Source organism: Antedon mediterranea, chromosome 5, assembly GCF_964355755.1.
Source record: "Antedon mediterranea chromosome 5, ecAntMedi1.1, whole genome shotgun sequence".
In the NCBI taxonomy this organism is placed as follows: domain Eukaryota; kingdom Metazoa; phylum Echinodermata; class Crinoidea; order Comatulida; family Antedonidae; genus Antedon; species Antedon mediterranea.
This window is the reverse complement of record NC_092674.1, coordinates 1,906,878-1,927,878: the sequence shown is the minus strand read 5'-3', so window position 1 is coordinate 1,927,878 and position 21,001 is coordinate 1,906,878. Positions and strand designations below refer to the sequence as shown.

The following is a 21,001-nucleotide window of genomic DNA, read 5'->3' as shown; positions in this document are numbered from 1 at the left end:
AATTAATTTTACAGCCGTCAGTCAGCCTACTTTTCACTATAAAGTGAGGTCCAATTAGGATTGGTTTTCTTTGGCGCGCAGTGGTGTGAGTGAGAGGCAAATTTAAAAGGGTGATTTGCAATGCTGAGGTCAGAGGCCTACATTTATCAATATTATTCTAGGCTTTAAACTTTTTCATATTTGCTGAAAAGTTAGTGAGGTTCGACATATGATAGGCCTATAAGACAAATTAGTAGTAGCCTATTGTCCATTGACTATTGTGTACCATATTTTATTTGCTGGAAGGAATAGTTTTTACATTTTTAAGTTACCAAATTTAATTTAACTGACTGTTAGTGTTAGGCCTACTCTAGGCCAATGCCCAAAATGTAGGCCTACCTAAGCCTATCTATATTGATAATTATAAATAATTATTAACAACTCTCTTAATTTAATATTGATTTAAAATTATACACTTTTATTAAAATTTCGTTAAAAAAATTACTTAAGTAATTTCATTCAAATATTATTATTAGGCATTTTCGACTGGGCTGTTTTAAGCAGATAATCAGCAAATCTAGTGACCTTTTCAAATTCCTCGCTGTGTTGCAAGCAAAGGGAGTAATCACTGCAAGGTGTTTACAAGCACTGACCAGTCGAATATGCCTGTGTAATACTGTTTTGGTAAATTTTTTTTAACACCAGCTTCTATCAAACGGTCATGGGAAATAGTATGACCGGTTCTCATCAGCTGCCCAAATACAGCCATGCATAAAAAAAGTTCATCTTTGTTTTTTTTTGTAAAATAAAGGTGCTGATGAGAACTGTAATGTATGCCTCATGGTGTATTAGAACTTGTGTGTTGCACACGCAAGTACCCAACATGGGACTTTAAAGAAACTCGGTGTACAGGCTGCCAGCCACGGATGGTGGTACACAGACAGTACATCTTTAAGTCTGCGGTAGTTAGGTGGCATTTTCCCGTCAACATCTCTAAATCCATATTCTTCAGCGATGTCTGTGGTAAATAGAATTCGACCTGTTTTCTTCATAATCTTTGGATCTGTAACAAAAACAATAATCTAGTTCAGGATTTTTACCTGGATAGAGTCCAGTTACAATTATGATAAAAATAAATACAGGTAATATATTTAGGAATTTTACCTGGATAGAGACGGTCCTGTATACATTTTGATTTTCAAGTGTGTTCGAGAGTAGTCATAAAATTACAACAAAAAATGGTTGTGTGTTTGATAAAACTTGCTTATAGAAGTTGTATATTTACCTGCAGCTAGGTGGGCAATGCATATACCAGGAAATTCAATAGTTTCACCATTTGCAAATGAAGATTTCATGTTCTAAGTGATAGAAAACTTTTTTATTGTCTAATATTTGATGGCAAAATTAATTTTATTTAAAAAAAAGACATTGTACCTTAGCCTATCTACAAATTGTTAAATTAAATCAGAAAGATGTAAAATATGTTACGTCTCCCTGATTAAATTAAATTGGTAATCCTAATATACTCTCAACATTATGGTGGCACCATGGTAAAGAACATGTTAGATTATAGTTAGGTTTCATGTATAGTTCTTTGATCGTTATAAAGGCAACATAGAAATAATTAATATACAGTCAAAATAATATTCAAATTACGTAAATAGAGGAACAGAATAATTTAAATTAACTTACAGTATTTATTGATGTATCTTCTATCTTATCCATGACTGTTTCTGTAGGTACAGGGCCAGGCCATAATGATACAAATGCCACGTTGTGTTTCTTTAACTCAACAGCACAGTCTGCAGCCATTCTATCACACTAGGTTAAAAATCAAAATTGATGACTTTTAAAAGCTCTGTCTACACTATCAAACTAGTTTGAAAAAAAGTGTGATGTGCTCAATTATGGTAGTGATATGCCCAAATATGGCAGTGATATGACATCATAATGTCCATATATGGCCACATCACATTTTTTGTCACATAAAGTTTGATAATGTTGACAGAGCTTTATTTAATTTATTTTTCCTTAGATCCTAACTGTTTTCTGTTGCAAATTAGTTACACTTAGCCTAAAATAATTGCCTGATATTTTAGTAAAGCAGAAACAAGTATAAAGTCTATAATTATATAGAAACCATTCATGATTAAAGCTCTGTCTACACTATCAAACTAGTTTCACAAAAAAAATGTGATGTGCCCAAATATGGTATTGATAATGTTATGTCATCATATATCCATATTATGGGCATTTTTTTGTCACATAAAATGTTCTTTAAACATACCGCTTCTTTGCCGACACCATATGCAACATTGAATAAATAGCGCATACCACCAGGGGATGAGATATTCACTATTAGTCCCTTCTTAGCAGGAGTCATTAGTTTAGCTGCCTCCACAGCAGCCAAATAGTGCCCTCTATAAAAACAAAACAGATCATTCTCTTTATTTTTAATTACCATAGAGAACTGACTTAAGTCAAGACATACACCATGGCAACAAACATTGAACTCCAAAAACTGCAGATACTGGGAGAGTAGGGTTAGTTCCTCTCATCTACAAACCTGGTGTGCTGATCTGGTACAGCCGTGGGTCCGTGGAGGGCCTAATCCAAATTTCCTCAGTTTCCAGTTAAGCTTGAGGACCAGTATAAATACCGCCTTTATAATTAGTTTTTACAGGTCATAGTACCCTTGCCAAAAATGTTAAAACCGAGCAATTACGAGTTTTATTATTAATCCCCTTTGTTGGTGGTTTCATGGATACCTCAGAAGGTATGTTAAGGAAGTTGATTGTGTTAACCAATGCCAGGTCATTATGATTGATAAGATGCCAAATGGCTGTTTCTGAAACATCTGTTTCTACAAACACAGACTGAATTATAATTACTTAAACTGCTCAATCAGTGTTATGTTTAATTCTTTAATGTATATTGGATTCTCACCTTAATCCTACATTATTGGATTCTCACCTTAATCCTACATTATTGGATTCTCACCTTAATCCTACATTATTGGATTCTCACCTTAATCCTACATTATTCACAATGTCCCACATTTCGTCACCTTGTTCCCAGAATGGCTTACCAATGCTTGAAAAAATTGCCTATCAAATAACAATATCCAAATAAAAATACACAAATACACCAGCTGATGAAAGCTATGTATAACTTAAGGCTCTGTCTACACTATCAAACTTTATGTGACAACAAAATGTGATGTGCCCATATATGGACATGATGATGTCATATCACTACCACTTTTTTTGTGAAACTAGTTTTATCCAGGAGTTGTTACAACTCCCTGGTTTGATAGTGTACACAGAGTTTAATATTTTGAATAAATATTTTTTCGGATTGTTTTGGATATTGAAAAAAACCCCATCCCCAATTAAATGTTACGTTAAGATAAAATTACTAATTTTGTTGCGCTATGCTGCATTTTTTAAATAGCACAATCTTTAGTTTGATTTAATTTTTATAATTGTTATAGTGCCCTCTATTGTCTGACAAAGGTTTCATAAATGTTTCTTGATATTTTAATTTTACAAGATGTGAAATAAGAAAGTTTCAGTTATCAAATAAGATGTAAGTACTTACATTAACTCCCGAGTAGGCGTTATTGACGAGAACATCAAGGCGTCCATTTTGTTCTGATTTGACTTGTTGAAACAGCTTCTTAACCTGCTCATGGTCACTATGGTCACACTTCACAGGTATACATTTACCTCCTCTACTCTCAATCTAAAGTTTGATTATAAGTGGATAATTTTATATAATATTTAAGGCTCTGTCAAACTTGTTTGACAAAAAGAGTGTGATGTGCCCAAATATGGTAGTGATATACGCAAATATGGTAGTGATACGACATCATCATGTCCATGGCACATCACATTTTTTTGTCATTTAAAGTTTGATAGTGTAGACAAAGCTTTAGTAATTGTAAAAATTATTACCGGATGTAATTTGTTAATTGCAACTGGGGTTATTATGACAAAAGAGCTTAAATAGTTTGGCTGGAGGCTGAACTACAATGTTTATGCAGTTCAGAAAGTGCTGATATGTTCTGTTATTAAGTTCTAATTTACCGCTATTACATTTTTGAACAGATTTCTGCCTTGTTGGGAATGACTTTGAGAGTTTGCACCCTATATATAAGCTCTATAATAAATCTTAGGACATACCTCAGTTGCGGTTTCTTTTAGGGATCCACCAACAGAACATCCAGGTTTAGGGTCAAGAGTGCGACCTGTAAGGAAGAAAGGCAATAAACAGTAAAATCAACTGGTACTGTACATGCAATTTAATTGAAGTATTATGTGTACAGTATATATGTGTGTCTGGGTGTTGGGGGGGGGGGGGTGTCGGAGCAGGGACAACCCTACAAATTACAATGCAATTAGGAAAAGATAGAAAATTAGTCTATGTATGTTAGGTTTAGCTCTTTTTGGTCTTTCCCCCTCACCCACTATTTTAAAATCCTGTATCTGACCTGTTATATAAACAGTTGCTCCAGCTTGTCCAAGTTGCAAGGCAATTCCTTTACCTATTCCTCTTGTTGCACCAGTGACAATGCAAATGCTTCCTTTAAGAGATACCATTCTGTTTCCTAGCTGCCAAAATAAAAAAAAATGTTTATTTTTATTTGTGTGTGGGCCTATAGATTATCTTGGAAAAAACAATTTTCAAAACATTTAATACTAGTAGGCCAAAAATTAGTCAATATAAATGACGTTTAAAAGCACTTTCTATTGTAAGGATAATTGATCCATTTTTGCACCTCTCTCTCAACCTGTGTAGTTCATGATCATAATGCACCGTCACCTCTCAGCTGGTGGGTATTCCAAAGGTCAATGTCTTGATCGAGTAATGTTACATAAGTCGGAACATTTAATTATTACAAAACATAGTATACCAACCACCAGTGTATGATTTTACCTATATTCTTACCTTACTAATTCCGTAATTTGTAAACAAAAAATACGTATAGTGCAAAAATGTTTAAAAAAATCCAGTTTAATCTGAAAATTATGATTCTATACACACCAATGCGTGCAAACCTTCTATCACCGTCTTGAGTACATAGTGAGTGTGAGGGCGGTGTTCATCAAAATGATAAAATAATTCACATTTCGAGATAAAATAATTCACATTTCGATGAGTTTGTGCGGATAAGGACATTTTATTTTTTCAATTATTTATATATATTTAGTTCACTGGTATGCGTCGTGCTAAATTGTTGATGACCCCCATCCTGATTGAAAAGAGCCGTTTCACAACCCCGTGCTAAGTGCCGGATTATCATACGTTTTATTGTTGATCATTAATGTTTCAAGTGTTACCTGATTTCTATAGGTCTTTTGTAAATATTGTACCCTTTGTAAACACCTTACTAGCCTGGGTGCAGAACAATTATTATACACATTTGCGGGAAAAAAGTATAGGAAAATTTTTTTGGGGTTTTTCTAATAGAGTATACCATATAGAATGTCCGAAAAAAAATCCCCATCCCAGGGTCTTGGGGAAATTTTTTTTTGGCACTTTTAAATTTTGGCCTATATAACACACACAAATTCCTATTAACATACACAAATACCTATATATAGGGGATAGGGAAAATCAATTAACAGTTTTTGTTACTTGCAGTTGTGTTTTAATGATTAAAATTAGTAGAGGCTTACTTTAATAACTACTTCTCATAGTAGTTGATGAATCAAGTCGATACGATGACATCATCATGCCAGAATCCAATATGGCGTCCAATTTGGCGGGAAAAACAGGGTATTGCTAAACCCCCGCAAACCCCTGGAAACCTAAAAAAAAAACATAGAAAACCCCACCGAACCGACATAAAAGTGATTGAATCATGGAGTGTACGAACCACTGGGTATGTCCATCTAAAAAAAAATTAAAATTTCTACTGTTAACTACTTATTTTGGGGATAAAACATCATTTTTTGGTTAAAAATTAGCAATCATTTTTTACCAAAAAATGATGTTTTACCCTAAAAATAAGTAGTTAACAGTAGAAATTTTATTTTTTTAAAACATGGATATACCCAGTGGGTCGTACACTACATGATTCAATCACTTTTATTATGTTGGTTTGGTGGGGTTTGCTATGTTTTTTTGGAGGTTTGCAGGGTTTAGCAATCATTTTTGACCAAAAAATGATGTTTTATCCCAAAAATAAGTAGTTAACAGTAGAAATTTAATTTTTTTTTTAACATGGATATACCCAGTGGGTCGTACACTATATGATTCAATCACTTTTATGTTGGTTCGGTGGGGTTTGCTATGCTTTTTTTTAGGTTTGCAAGGGTTTTCGGGGGTTTAGCAATGCCCTGTTTTTTCCGCCAAATTGGACGCCATATTGGATTCTGGCATGATGATGTCATTGTTATCGACTCGATTTATCAACTACTATAAGAAGTAGTTATAAAAGTAAGCCTCAGCAAATTTTAATCATCATAACACAACTCCAAGTAAAAAAAAATGTGAATTGGTTTTCCCTATCCCCTATATATAGGTATTTGTGTGTGTTAATAGGCATTTGTGTGTGTTATATAGGCCAAAATTTAAAAGTGCCGTAAAAAATTTTCCCCAAGACCCTGGGATGGGGATTTTTTTTCTGCCATTCTATATGGTATACTCTATCAGAAAAAAAAGAAAAAAATTTTCCTATACTTTTTTCCCGCAAAATTTGTACTGCACCCAGGCTATACTTAAACAGATTAAGGAGTGTTAACCTTACATCCCACAAAATGATGAACTTGATATTGTATGACAGTTGTGTGTGCATTAATATTTTACAATAATTAGGTTGAATTATTGTCCGATGAGACAATGTCGGGTCTTAACACACCTGCTCCGGCACGGTTCCGTTCGATTCGCCTTTATGCAGTCAATTTAGTCCGGACAGCAACCAATTCTGATTTTTTTGGACACACAATTGGATAATAGACAAACAAAAAGTGTTTGTGTTTTCACGGTTCCTGATTGAATTCCGTTGATAATGACATACATTAACCTATTTCAAACGAAAATAAAACATAAAATATTTTTTTACGGTCAAGAAAGACGAGTCCTTGTATTACATACGTTTTGTAGGACCAAAGCATACAAACGTTTTATCATGGTCTCTTGTCTATTTCTTATACAAACGTTCCATAGCAACATGACAAAGGACTACAAGGTTAATTGTACAATCTTAATTATCGATGAGAAGACAAATCAATTATTCTAAAGTTTGTTGTAGAATGGAGGGTCTAACTAATTCATGCAGGTTGTACATATAAAGAACGTTTAAGAGAATTTATTTTCTTGTTGGGCCTTCAGTCTAAGAGGGAAGGAGATTTTAATAATTGCTGCTGCTGTGCACAGTACAATTTGCATCGTAATGTAAGTAATTATCATATCAATGTTATTCTTCACTAACTACGTCCTTTCCGAAACTTGGTTCCCACCAGAAGAGACGCAACGCAAGTGAGTTACCCAATTGACGAGCGACACTGTTCGAATAAGTCATCGGTGTGATTGATCAAATACTTACGTTGCGTTAAATCCTAAATATTGGTTCCCACTAGAGCTACGCAACGACGGCAGTCGCACAGTGGCTTGTCATTGGTCAACTCGCTTGCGTTGCGCGTACGTCAATTTGCGTCTCTATTGGGAACCGCGCTTCTTAAGCACAATTACGCCAAATACATGGTTACGTGTGCGCGTTAATATTGTGCGATCTGTGTTTGGAGGGACGTTTTTACATGACAACAAAACCGCGCGTATTTTTCGAATGGAATAATTTGTAAACTCACAGCACACACCACACAGCAGTCAGTTCAATTCCAACATGTAGTCTTTGAAAAGGGGGATGGATAGATTGATGGTAAGTATAATAGGCACAGGCTTAAGAGTGTTGATGTTTATTTTATTTTTATATTGTATAGTTATTAATTATTGTTTTAATCGTATTTTCCTTTTTTTTGTGAAAACCAATGGAATTCAATAACTTTTATTAGGCCGGGCTTGGTCTGTGATTGATGTTAAATAACGAATACATTTTGAATACAACACAGCTACAGTAGATAAAATAATTATATTTTCTTAAATAGCAATTAGGCCTAGGCCTAGACCGTAGGCGCCTACTGTAATCATAGGCCTAGGCCTCGGCCTACATTAGGTAGGCCCTAGATTATTTTACCAACTGAAAGGAAGGATTGAACGAAACCGAAGTGCGCGCCTAAGTTTAACACTTAATACTTGGGACATGCTCACCTGCAGTGAGTTGTATTCAGAATTTTAATATAAATTGGTTGTTTTAATTATAAATTGGTTGTGACTTGTAACATTTTTTACGTTTTAAGTGCGCACTTTTCATATATTGAGTGCCACTATGTAGGAGGCCTCTATGTTGTCTGTCGATAGATATTATTAGGCCTATTAATATTATTATACCACAACCGCCTTTAGATATAAGTAAGCCTACACTAGGCTAAGTATTCGCTGTAGTATTAACAATGAATTCATGTACCAATTTTGCCTAACCTAAGCGTTACGTCACAGCTAATAAGGCTTTGTTGTTACGAATCACTGCTGCGTAACGAACATAGACTGCCGATTCTTCTATGGCCTGATTTGTTGTTTTCGTAGCCATGGTAAGGGTAAAATGGATTCTTCGATTAAGATTTATGCTATAGGCCTAGATTCAAATCATCGATCATGATTTATGTATCGGGATGATTAAAATTACATTGGAAGCTAGAGAACCTCTGGTTACAAACACGTCTTGAGGTGTACATCCGGTTTCGTGCGAACTTTAAGCCACGGATGTAGTGCATTTGACAGTGGAAACTTAATTACGGTGAAGCTGCACTGGACTTTCTTAATCGGGCTACGTAGAACGTTGTTAAGATGTCATTGATATCATTTATTTATTGAAAAGTAAATGATGGAAACATAGCCTGAATTTAAACAGGTAGGCTAAGATCAGACGGTTGTAAATATGTAAAGCTCAATACATATCTGTATGTATTACGAATTTGCACTGTTTTTAGTAGGCCTCGGTAGTAGTAGGCCTACTGTCCATGGCCTACAGTAAATCAACTTTGAGATCACTGTGTGTGGATTTATTGACTTAAGATGTATTGTCTCCCAAAACGATTAATTAAATCAGACGTTGAATAGGTTATTTTTGTAGTTTTAATAAAGTTAATCACTTCTTTAGAAAAAAAATGAAAACAAATTATGTTTCCCTTTAAAAATTACAAAATAAATGGTTAAATTCAACCAAAAATTCATTTTCTGGCAGCCAATTTGACTGTTTTTTGCTTTAAATTACAATTTTTTTTAATCTAATTTTTGGTCAAAGTGAATAACTATTATATGAAATTTAAATGGCATATTAAAAAAAAAAATTTTTAATAATTATTTTTTTCTGGGGAGAATACATCTTTAATATTCCGTTTGGTAATGTGTAATGAAACAATAGATTTAGGATGGGAAAATTAGGATGTTTTGAGGAGAAATTAATTATTCCAAAAGGGCAAGCAAGATATTAATTTCAGTTCAACAGGACAGGATTAATTAGCAGGGCATAACTAACACTGTGACGTATACCCTCTTCATTTGAGGCGATCATCTTACGGAAAGGCGAGGACATTTAACAATGGGTCTATTCTTTTGCTTTTGTTTTTTTTCCTGGTTCGACTTAATCTTCTTGTTTGTAGACTACTTAGTAGTTTAATATTATCATGATAGTTCGAGTGTTGGGGTCATTATTTGCCTAAATATCTGAAATTAACTTGATTCATTCAATGAAAATCGTAAAATTTTAAAAATAAAATGTACATGGAATTACGGGTCAGATTCAGGTTAAACTTGAGCATTGGACTTCAATGCTCAAGTTTAACATTAACAACATTTTGATGAACCTAGTCAACAAGTGTAAACACACATGGCTACAAATAAGACCAAGTATTTTGAAATAATATGTTTAGTACGTTGAAAAATATCAAAACATTCTAATACTACAATAGCACGTGTAGTTTGTTTGTTTTAATTTCTGCTTTTTTTTCTTTATTTATTATACGTTAACCTTTTGTAGGGTTTTTATAATAGTAGTACCAGTTTTTCATTTATTCTAAAAAATCACAGCATTCTGCAGCTATTGTGATAATAAAACTTTGCATTCAGTTGTAAACTGTTATTGTTACTTGTTTGATACTGAATATAATTAATTAATTAATTTGGTTGTATCGTGTGGTCGATGATTAATTTCCTTGTCATTGATGTGTTTCAGTTTAATTAGTGAATTTCGTTATATTCTTGTAATCCAATTCTTTAAGTTCGTTATAATTTGATTTCAAAATGTATCTACCGAATGATATTTAGAATTAGTTGAGTGAAAAAGTTAGTTCGTTTGGTGAATGAAATCATAATTTTTTTCGAAGTTAGTATTTAATGATAGAAACATATTTTTTGGGGACAATACATCTGTTAAAACATTCTTAATATTATAATTGAATACAAACTTACGGGCCTAAATAGTTAGTATTTAAAACTGAATATATTTAGAACTCTCGATACATCATCCGAACTAATACGTAAGTGTATTTATTCAATGTCTCACAAAATCTTGTTTTTTAAGCGCACCAGTTGGTAATTATAATCTTGTAACATCAATTCTTCGTGATTATCGTCATTATTTATGAAGGATAAATTAATTAGTATTTAATGTTAGATAATGACTTTACCGTTATTGATTTTGTATAAGGCAACATCACTGAATAATGTGTGTATAAGTAGTTTGCTAATGCATTGTTTTAAAAGATTACCTCGAAATATTTATACAGTGTAGTAGATACTTTTGGATTGAATCATAGAGATATTATAGTGAACAATATCTCTATGATTGAATACAGTGCTCTGTTCTTACGTTAGTTTATGTTGCGTATTTTTAGAACATGTTTGTCTAGGCCCAGTGTATTTCAGGTTTTACCACGGCGTGTTGTCAGAATAGACCTATCTATAGTTACCATAGGTAATTACTTAAACCTGAAACGCGTAAGTGTGTTGCTACAACTTAATTTTAATTCAATTAAGTCTCTGCGATGTTGAGGAGGAGCAATTCTCATGTTTCGTAGAATTAATTGAATGAGTTAATAAACACTACAGAATCGATTGAGAGATAACTAGAATAATTTTCACTCGCGTATATTTCGAAAACAGTTTTAGACGCTTCATGTTATCTGAATTATGTTTGTGTTCTCTAAAACATGTAATTAATTTGATAAAATTATGAACGTGTGACGTCTGTAATGTCAAGGATTAATCCTGTTTTTTTATTTTTATTAGAATTTTCTTTGCGTCGTCAAGGAAGATGACGAAACGAATGTGTGTATTTGTTTGTAATTTGGAAAAATGATTTATCATGTTTGTAATTGTGTGTTTGATTTTCAACAGTTTTTGATGTTTGAATATTTACGTCATTTTTTTTCTTTCAGTAATGGACGATATACATGTTGGCGCCCGACCCAGGTGGTTTCCGCGTCGTCGTCGTCATCAGGGTGCGGCGGTGGCTTCGTCGGCGGCGGGGAAGCGCTGGTTGTTACGGATGACTATTACACTTGCTGTATTCTTCACATCCTCCATAGCGTGTGCCAAATTGGTATCATCGTCTCAATACCAACATGAGGGTACGTTTGGTTATAAATATTATAAAGATATTTCGGTTATTAATTTTATATCATTATAAATAAATTCTTTTCGCATCAATATATTAAACAACTAGGTTAATTACTTGGAAACTAATATTCGTTCAATTTATTTGGTCAAAATCATAGATAGACAATTACAAAAAACAATAAACAAGCAATATACACGAAAAGCAGTTAAGCTCTGTCTACATTATCAAACTTTGATACAAAAAATGTGATGTGGCCATATATGGACATGATGATGTCATATCACTACCATATTTAGGCAAATACAATTTTTTTTGTCAAACTAAGTTGATATTGGTAGAAATTTATAATAAAAGTTAATAATAAAGCAGAAAAACGTGGTAAAAGGTGTAATAATGTTTATAGCAATGTCAACATATGAACGTTTTACAGCTGTTTAATTAGTTTGCATTGGTAGCAGGTGAATGGACATGTACGTGGTAGCTAGGCTTACGACTGCACGAATGTCAACAGTCTTCTCTGACTTAGTTTTTTCGAAAAAAAATCTCTAATTAGGTCTTCTTTGTAGTTTGGTAATAATAGTGTTTTCTTCGTAATGCATCCACGTTCATTGTGTAATCAACTCGAACTATGGCAACACTTCGGCGTCGGTTTTCATGTAATTAGGAACATTTCTGTAGCGAAAGGCTAAAATCGACAGCCGTGAAATTGGTGAAATTTAATTAAAATACGTACAAGTTAAAAAAAAATGTTTTTAGAAACGTACGCAACAAACGTTTTTCTGTTCCTATCAACCCCTGCAAACAATCATTTCATTAATGTACGCCATTGTTTTGACGTTTATATATATCTTCCATTTATAGCCTACGTTTGAAATTGTATTTTTTTTGTTACACAGAATCGACATACTTTTCTCGCCAACTTCTCTCGACGTCAGAAAACTCCACCGCCAATGTAGCTGTCTGGGAACAATGCGACTACGAAACGGAACACTTTCCATATTTATTTGTAATATTTTATGCATTGCTCATATTGGTACTTTTTATTGGTAAGAATTTAATTCAGACTGTCCATGAATGAGGGCTTGAAACGTTTTCATTTCCAAAAATTGAATCATAAAGTCTGATAAATTTAAGCTCTGTCGACACTATCAAATTTTATGCGACAACAAAATGTGATGTGCCTATATAATATAGACATGATGTCATATCACTACCATATTTGAGCACATTTTTGATAATGTATACAAAGCTTAAAAGTGGTCCAACTTTAAATAATGTTATGATTTCCTTTTCCATTAATAGCTCTTGCCATCATATGTGACGATTTCTTTGTACCGTCATTGGAAGCCATATCGGAGAAACTTGAGTTGTCGGAAGATGTTGCCGGGGCAACGTTCATGGCTGCTGGTTCGTCAGCGCCTGAGCTGTTCACGTCCATTGCGGGAGTGAGCGTCGATAGTGACGTGGGCGTCGGCACCATCGTAGGCTCAGCAGTATTCAATATTCTTATTATCATAGCTCTTACTGCTGTACTTGCTGGCAAGGTTAGTAGTATAGTAATCATATTTGGAGCATTTTTATCATTTGTAAAGCTCTGTCTACACTATCAAACCAGTTTGACAGAAAAGTTTGATGTGCCCAAATATGGTAGTGATATGCTTAATATGGTAGTGATATGACATCGTCATGTCCATATATGGGCACATCGCATTTTGTTGTCACATAAAATTTGATAGTGTTAACAGAGTTTAAGAAAACGGACAATATTTTAGTCGGAATAACTCATTTTTTAAATTTTGAAATAACATTTTCTCTCTGTCTGTTCTTAGGTTTTGAATCTTGATTGGAGACCCCTAATACGTGATAGTACCTTCTATGGTATATCGGTGGTACTCTTTATTGCATTCTCGTGGGATGGTGTGTTTGAAATATGGGAAGCTATCATTTTACTTGTAATGTATGCGCTTTATATAGCCATCATGAAGTTTAACGGCACTTTAATGGACGCAATGGATAGACTAACATGGTAAGTATGTCGGATATTTTAAACGTTGACATAAGCTCTGTCTACACTATCAAACTTTATGTGAAAAAAATGTGACATGCCCAAATATGGACATGATAATGTCATATCACTACAATTTTTCGGCAAATTACACTTTCTTGTCACATAGGCCTACACTTGGATAGTGTAGACAGAGATTTATGGTGGCGTATTGAATTTTAATATTAACATTCAGTGCCATTCTAGCGGTCAACAATACATATTCGTCAAATATTTGTTTTTCTAGTTTGGTTTGTCGTCATCCGGAGGTTTCTCCTCTGGACGGTGGCTCGATTACTACAGCCATCGAAGGACAGCTACCAAAGGAAGACAGTGTTATAATATTATCTGCTAAAAATCAACCACCGGTAAGCTAGATAAACTGTATTATTTTTGTGTCAGTTTTGTAAAAAAACTGTAAATATAAGCACGAATAAAACTATATAGTAGACAGAACGCAGATATACTCCGTGATACTCACATGTGTCGATTTACTGTGTGGTACGTGGTATCATGGCATTTACACAGATTTATAGTAGATATAACGCATTAGCTGCTCCGTGATACTCACATGTGTCAATTTACTGTGTGGTACGTGGTATCATGGCATTTACACAGATTTATAGTAGATATAACGCATTAGCTGCTCCGTGATACTCACATGTGTCGATTTACTGTGTGGTACGTGGTATCATGGCATTTACACAGATTTATAGTAGATATAACGCATTAGCTGCTCCGTGATACTCACATGTGTCGATTTACTGTGTGGTACGTGGTATCATGGCATTTACACAGATTTATAGTAGATATAACGCATTAGCTGCTCCGTGATACTCACATGTGTCGATTTACTGTGTGGTACGTGGTATCATGGCATTTACACAGATTTATAGTAGATATAACGCATTAGCTGCTCCGTGATACTCACATGTGTCGATTTACTGTGTGGTACGTGGTATCATGGCATTTACACAGATTTTACCCAGAATACATTTCAATTTGCGTAGAAAGAACCACTTTTTTTTCAGTTGAGCACTCTTAGTTAAGGATTAGTTATTTACCCGTATGTTAGTAACTACTTCATGAACTAATATCGTTAAACTGTTGATAGGTAAATCACCAACTTACCTTGGTAAATAATTTACATTAAGCCGATTTTCCACTAGGCGAATTTGTTTGCGCGAATCGAAAGCGTCAGCTTATACGCATGCGTATCAATGTTTCCATCTGACAAATCCCTCTCAACGCATGCGTATAAGCTGATGCTTTCGACTCGCGCGAACAAATTCTCCTAGTGGAAAATGGGCTTTATATTAATGTTTTACTAACGTCTAATACACCATTGTCTAATTCAGCTTACCAGAGACTCGACATTGTCTGGGGCTAGCCTCTCTGCGTCTCAAAGCAACAAACACATTTTTCACCATGTCAAGCACGGAGAACTTTCGTCTAATTTTGTAAGTGTTCTGACTCTATTCTAAAGTTCTTCCTTGTAAGTCTTTAATATAATTCGAGACTTTGGGTCTCTTAATTTCAACTGTATGAATATGTGTTATTCAAGTAGCATAAATGAATATTAAATGGGTTATAACAATATTATACACATTTACCGTGTGGTGAAAAATCTTAACATTGATATAATAACAATTATACATTTTTTTTCTTTTTTTCCTCCATCCACTAACACTTTGCACCATCATCAATAACTAATTCTTCTTATTTTCTTTAAATTAAATACTGTATATAAAATTTGCATGAATAATATTCCTTCTTTTAATAATTTCCCTACTGTGCATGTATTCCCATTAACATTCCGCATGTTTTTAATTATATTCTGTTTTACAAATAATGTTTTATTTATGAACTTTACAATGTTACTTGCATGTTTTCTGTGTCCTCTTTGATTCTTACGGGTCGTGTACTTGCGCCCCCCCCCCCCTTTCTATGCGATACTTCCATATATATAAACCACAATAGACCTCATCACAAATTGACCTAAAGAAATGTTTAGAAAAGACCGAATTGTCTTTGGTCAAAGTAGAAACGCATGCGCACACTAACGGTACAGTGATAATAACGAGTAGTAGTCCAGATAAGGAAGATACTGATATCGACGCGGCCGTCGAACTTGAAAGTATCGGTGGGTTAAGTCGGCAAGGTTATGGCAGCCAAAGCCGCTTAAACGTACAGCAGCAGCAGGGTTGTTGTCTGGGGGATGCAGACTCGGGTATTCACAGTGCACAAGGTCCGTCTCCCAATCCTTATATAGATGATCTTTCTTCTGATCCTTCTGATAATTCCGATCTTAAGACAAAAAGGCACTCTCTTGTACCGACGGCACACGTGTTACCAATGGCACAAGAGGCGACGCCAGCAGAAGATGCGTCAGCGGACAGCAAGAAAGAGGTACAATAGTGCTTTTTCGTTAGCTATTCTAGTAGTAGTTAAGAACCAGCCGATTCTCGGTACTGTATCTATTTCCAAAGTATCATAGGAACATTTGGTAATACAACATCACACGTGCACCTTACTTAGTAACCTAACCCTTAACCGAACTTTACATGATACAGGCACGACATGTGATATACATGAGATGCTGTATTACCAAATATTCCTATGATACTTCGGAAATAGATAGCATGTGGAGATATAGCACACTGAAAACAAACTTAAATTAGACTTTATAAACTCCGTACGATTTTTTATATTGAATTTCAATTAGTTTGTAAAGGTTTTTGTTACAAAGAAGTTTTGTTTTGTGTTCAGGACGAAGAACCTACGTTAAAACCATTGCCGTGTCTTCCGTCTATCAACATGTATTATCCAGACACTAACGTCAGGAAGGAGACGTGCGGTAACATGTTCTATGCTTTGAAATGGTTAATGTTCATTGTTAGCTTCCCTTTCATGTGTCTCTTCTCTTGGACTATACCACCTTGCAATGAAGAACACAATCGGTAAGAATTAGAAAAAATAATAGTTTGAATCTCAAGTTCATGATAATTTTCTTAATTTCTTTTTCCGATCAAGAGAGATTTATAGATACACAGGAGAACTACTCCAATTAGATAGTTGTCAATTGGAGATGATTTCCAATCAAAAATAAATTTCGTTAAGGAGTCCCGGTAATTAATTATCTTGTAATCACAAATTGACCAATTAAAGAAGATCGATTTTTAAGATGACTTTGCATTGCTGGATTTGAAAACTCGCTTTTTAAAGCTGCTAATAAAAACAGTGGGATGCTCGTAGGCCACATAAGGTTCTGTTCCCACTTGGTGCAACGACGTAGGCACAACACAAGTAGTGAGCTATAAACCAATCACATAAGCGTCCGTTCAGATTACCCATAGCGTCGTGATTGGTCAAATTATTTGCGACGCGCTTACGTCATTGCCTTGCGTCCAAGACGCCAACTGGGAACTAATCTTTAAAAAATGATTAGCATTGCTGTTGCGTTGTGATGACGTAATTGCAATTGAAGCTCTTGATTGGTCGTCTGAGTTTACGTATTTTATTCTCCGTAGCAAATGGTACCTCGTGTCATTCCTCATGTCAATTCTTTGGATTGCTATTCTGAGTTTTGGGATGGTGACGTTGGTTGCGAAGACTGGCTGTATTCTGGAGGTTGATCACTATACAATGGGTCTAGTTGTGGTCGCAGTGGGTACAAGTGTACCCGTGAGTTATCAAAATCAGATACTAATACTGTACTATAGTTACAGACAAACCCTTTATCAATTACCAAATGTTTATGTAAATAATAAGGTTAAAGGTATATACTAACTTGTAATAAATGTTCATCGCAAATACCTTGATTTCGCGAGGAACATCATTGCACAATCACATGATGGGAAGAGTTTTGGAGCAAACGTCACAACGCGTACGTACATGATTTGCTGTTTGTACGTACGCGTCGTGACGTTTGCTTCCAAACCCTTCCCGCCATGCGTCGCGCACGCTATTTGCGATAAACCTTATGAAAACACTTCATATTGTTTGTCTTTGCAGGACGCTCTTAGTTCAATCCTTGTGGCGCGCGATGGGTTTGCTGACATGGCTGTCTCGAACGCAATAGGATCAAACGTGTTTGACATTAATCTAGGACTTGGACTACCGTTCCTCATCAAAATACTTATCGACCAAGGACCAATGCAGCTCATCAGCGATGCTGAAATGGTACGACTATCTTTAAAATAAAGTCTATAACAATCAGGCTAGTGTCACTGTATTCACTCAATCACCTACCCAAGCCATACGATAGTATGGTACAAATGAACTTCGGTTGGTTGATTTACATATAATATAAATAAATAAATACAAATATATAATAAAGCAATATCTTAGGGTTTCAATGTGAGGTAATGTCTGGTAATGGTATACAGTCAATAGTTTACTTAAAGATATATTTGCTTCCTACAATTTTTTTTACAAATTTTGTGTTGAATATGAAATTTTAATTATTCACTTTGACCAAAAATTGGATTGAAAAAAAAATATTTACCTGAAAAAATGTAGGCCTAATTTAAAGAAAAAAAAATTAAATTAATAATAATAATAACAGGATTTTTATAGCGCACATACCACTCAAGAGTGCTCAAGGCGCAAATTGTCTGTCAGACAATGGTTTTTGGTTAAAATTAACCGTTTCTTTTGTCTTTTTATAAGTCAAATAAGTATTAGGGGTTTTTTCTACAGAAGTGAATAACTTTATTAAAACTGCAAAACTGATTTTAGTAATCTTCATTTTTCATGTTTTTGGGGGACAATACATCTGTAATATTATGCAATCAACTTTCAGTAATAGCTACCGTAAATAACTGTTTGATTTGCTTTTATGTTCTTGTAATTTCTAAACACGTTGTATTTCTTTTGTAGGTTATGCTACAGAATGGCGAGATACTTATCACTCCTCACGCCAAGTTTGGATTCGCTTTACTGTTGATTCTGTTTATGACACTGATAGTATTTTTTGGAGTTCGATTCAGACTCAACAAATTTGTTGGAATAAGTTTCGTATTAATGTATATATTATTTATGATATACGCTTTCGTTCAAGAACTTGTATGTGATTACGATTGCTAACAGAAACCAAAGAAACATATTTATTTTAGGAATAATAAGATGTAATAATAAACCACCGAAATATGAATAATTGTCTTTCATGTATTACGGTTTTGTTGACGTCGTCAATTATTTTTTCTAATTAATTTATACCAAAAAAATTTCTGAACAAAAAATCAATTGGAACAAAGTAGTTTGTACGAGTTTGTTGAACGGTTTAATTTTTGAATGTCATCAATCATAACTGTAAAACAATTGGCAACGTTTAAAAATATCTTATCTTTTGTTTGGTTTGTTTAGTGTGTGAACTTAAAATACGGGTTTCAATAAGATCACTGGTTGGTCAACTTTATTTCAAATTCTATAAAAACTAATAGTTTGTAAATATATGAAATAATTTTGTAGAGATTCTTATTGTATTGTAAAATAAATATACTGTTAACACGTCTGTAACTTTGTGTTTGTTTTCTTTTTATCATCTTAAGCTCAGTCTACACTAGTTTGAAAAAAAGTGTGCCCAAATATGGTAGTTGTATGACATCATCATGTCCATAAACTAGTTTGATAGTGTTCATTTCATCAATGAAGATATTTTAGGACAGGAAAAAATGACAATTCTAAAATACACAACAATAATAATGAGTTCCGAAAAATGCACCCCACTTTGTTGGAGCATGATGGCTGTTGAATTTCTGTTTTTCTCAAACTACTTGCCATTCTGCGTGTTCGCTCAGCATAATGCAATTCATGTTTTATCATCCAAATGTAAATTTTACAATTTTAATTTATCAGTTTATGCCCGTCTTCGTCTCTGGAAATATACACTATGCGTATTTTTCTAATTATTGATCATTTAATGTGTATTTTAAGTCGCAATTCTTTCAGCCTTCGCACTAAAAATAGATTCGTGGAAAGGTGAATCACAGAACGTGTTCCGTTAAAAATTATGTACTGAATTTATTCGGGTTTAATACGACGTCGTGGAATTTTAATGTGTAGTTTTATTTGGGATGGTGAATGATATGATTGAACTGTGTTTTGTTGATATCCTTTGAGGAGGAATTGCATAAAGTAGTTTGAGTACATATAAAGCTCTGTCTACACTATCAAACTAGTTTGACAAAAAAGTGTGACGTGCCCAAATATGGTAAATGATATGCTCAAATATGGTAGTGATATGACGTCATGTCCATATGGGCACATCACATTTTTGTCACATAAAGTTCGCGTGGACAGAGCTTAAGGATTCAAAATTGATCCGCATTGAACAAAAATGGAAGTGACCAATATTGGATAGATGAAAATTAAACTGGAAAAGTTAATACGACTGTACAGAAAGGAAGAATTTCAAACTATAAAAGAGAAATGTATTAGGCTAGCTATCCAATGTGAATAGTACTTTAAACTCCTAGGACAATTTAAGTATTGCCTTTAGATGCAATGCAGGTTTTAATCTTAAGTTAATGGCGGCGACACATGGCGGGATCTTAATGATGCTTAATTTTACTTCACGTCGACCTGGTTCTTAAGTTTAAAAACACTTAAAAGGTAAGTAATTAATAAAAGAAATAGGAACATTCAAGGAATCAATGTATATATATATATATATATATATATGTATATATATATATATATGTATATATATTAAATTAAATTAATAGGTGTCCAATAACAACAAACACATTACGACAAAATACCATTTACGTACTTGTAATGAAATAAAGTTATTGCATGGTTTGTGGTTTTATTCGTCAATCACATTTGATTTGTAAAATGAGATATTAAATTATGTTTCTAGGATAAACAATTCGAGTTTAACAACGTCATATCATAGTGTAGTAACCTTATGAAAAGGTTGCCCTCAATATTAAAGTGCATTCCAGTATACTCATTGCGTTATGCCAAAGCCGTATAAGATCTAATGTTCTGTCTACACTATCAAACTTGTTTGACAAAAAGAGTGTGATGTACCCAGTATGGTAGTGATAATGCCTACATAGGGTAGTGATATGACATCATCATGTCCATATATGGGCACATCACATTTTTTGTCACATAAAGTTTGATAGTGTAGACAGAGCTTTAGAAAGCAAAACGTGAAACAGTAAAAACAAATATAGAAAAATCACATTAAATTATAGTTTTTCTTTATAAAATCCAAAATATTGAAAACAAATCTTTTAATCAGAAAATATGTTTTGCGACTGAAGAGTTTGTGCAGTGTTTAA

The 21,001-nt window shown here is 34.0% G+C and overlaps 3 protein-coding genes across 3 annotated transcripts in view; 1 reads left to right on the top strand and 2 right to left on the bottom strand.

Moving 5' to 3' along the window:
- LOC140049547 (S-formylglutathione hydrolase-like) overlaps positions 1–16,908 on the bottom strand; it is a 126,865-nt gene extending 109,957 nt beyond the window's left edge. Inside the window, exon 1 of the mRNA XM_072094446.1 lies at positions 16,905–16,908. The gene's annotated coding sequence lies outside the window, so the exon portion shown is untranslated. The remainder of the gene's footprint in view (positions 1–16,904) is intronic.
- Positions 256–5,061, bottom strand: LOC140048748 (dehydrogenase/reductase SDR family member 1-like). The gene is made up of 9 exons (XM_072093527.1): positions 4,930–5,061; positions 4,472–4,592; positions 4,164–4,228; positions 3,580–3,723; positions 3,007–3,086; positions 2,267–2,399; positions 1,672–1,800; positions 1,265–1,337; positions 256–1,042 (listed from the first exon to the last, which is right to left on the bottom strand). Exons 2-9 carry the CDS (start codon positions 4,578–4,580, stop codon positions 828–830), a joined length of 948 nt encoding a protein of 315 aa, XP_071949628.1. The 5' UTR covers positions 4,581–4,592; positions 4,930–5,061; the 3' UTR covers positions 256–827.
- LOC140049546 (sodium/potassium/calcium exchanger 3-like) lies at positions 7,816–19,216 on the top strand. The gene is made up of 12 exons (XM_072094445.1): positions 7,816–7,864; positions 11,481–11,672; positions 12,559–12,708; positions 12,965–13,206; positions 13,492–13,688; positions 13,954–14,074; positions 15,065–15,166; positions 16,020–16,115; positions 16,476–16,666; positions 17,237–17,390; positions 17,721–17,888; positions 18,588–19,216. The coding sequence occupies exons 2-12, from the start codon at positions 11,483–11,485 to the stop codon at positions 18,792–18,794; spliced, it is 1,818 nt and encodes a 605-aa protein (XP_071950546.1). The 5' UTR covers positions 7,816–7,864; positions 11,481–11,482; the 3' UTR covers positions 18,795–19,216.
- Positions 19,217–21,001: the final 1,785 nt, after the last annotated feature.

Coding starts and splice junctions, on each gene's coding strand:
- LOC140048748 (XM_072093527.1), bottom strand. CDS start 4,580: ATGGTATCTCTTAAAGGAAGCATTTGCATTGTCACTGGTGCAACAAGA. Junction 2,400..3,006: donor GTGAATAATGTAGGATTAAG/GTGAGAATCCAA, acceptor TTGTTTTTATAG/AGGGCACTATTTGGCTGCTG. Junction 1,043..1,264: donor CATTGCCCACCTAGCTGCAG/GTAAATATACAA, acceptor TTTTTGTTACAG/ATCCAAAGATTATGAAGAAA.
- LOC140049546 (XM_072094445.1), top strand. CDS start 11,483: ATGGACGATATACATGTTGGCGCCCGACCCAGGTGGTTTCCGCGTCGT. Junction 12,709..12,964: donor CATATTGGTACTTTTTATTG/GTAAGAATTTAA, acceptor TTCCATTAATAG/CTCTTGCCATCATATGTGAC. Junction 16,667..17,236: donor TGCAATGAAGAACACAATCG/GTAAGAATTAGA, acceptor TATTCTCCGTAG/CAAATGGTACCTCGTGTCAT.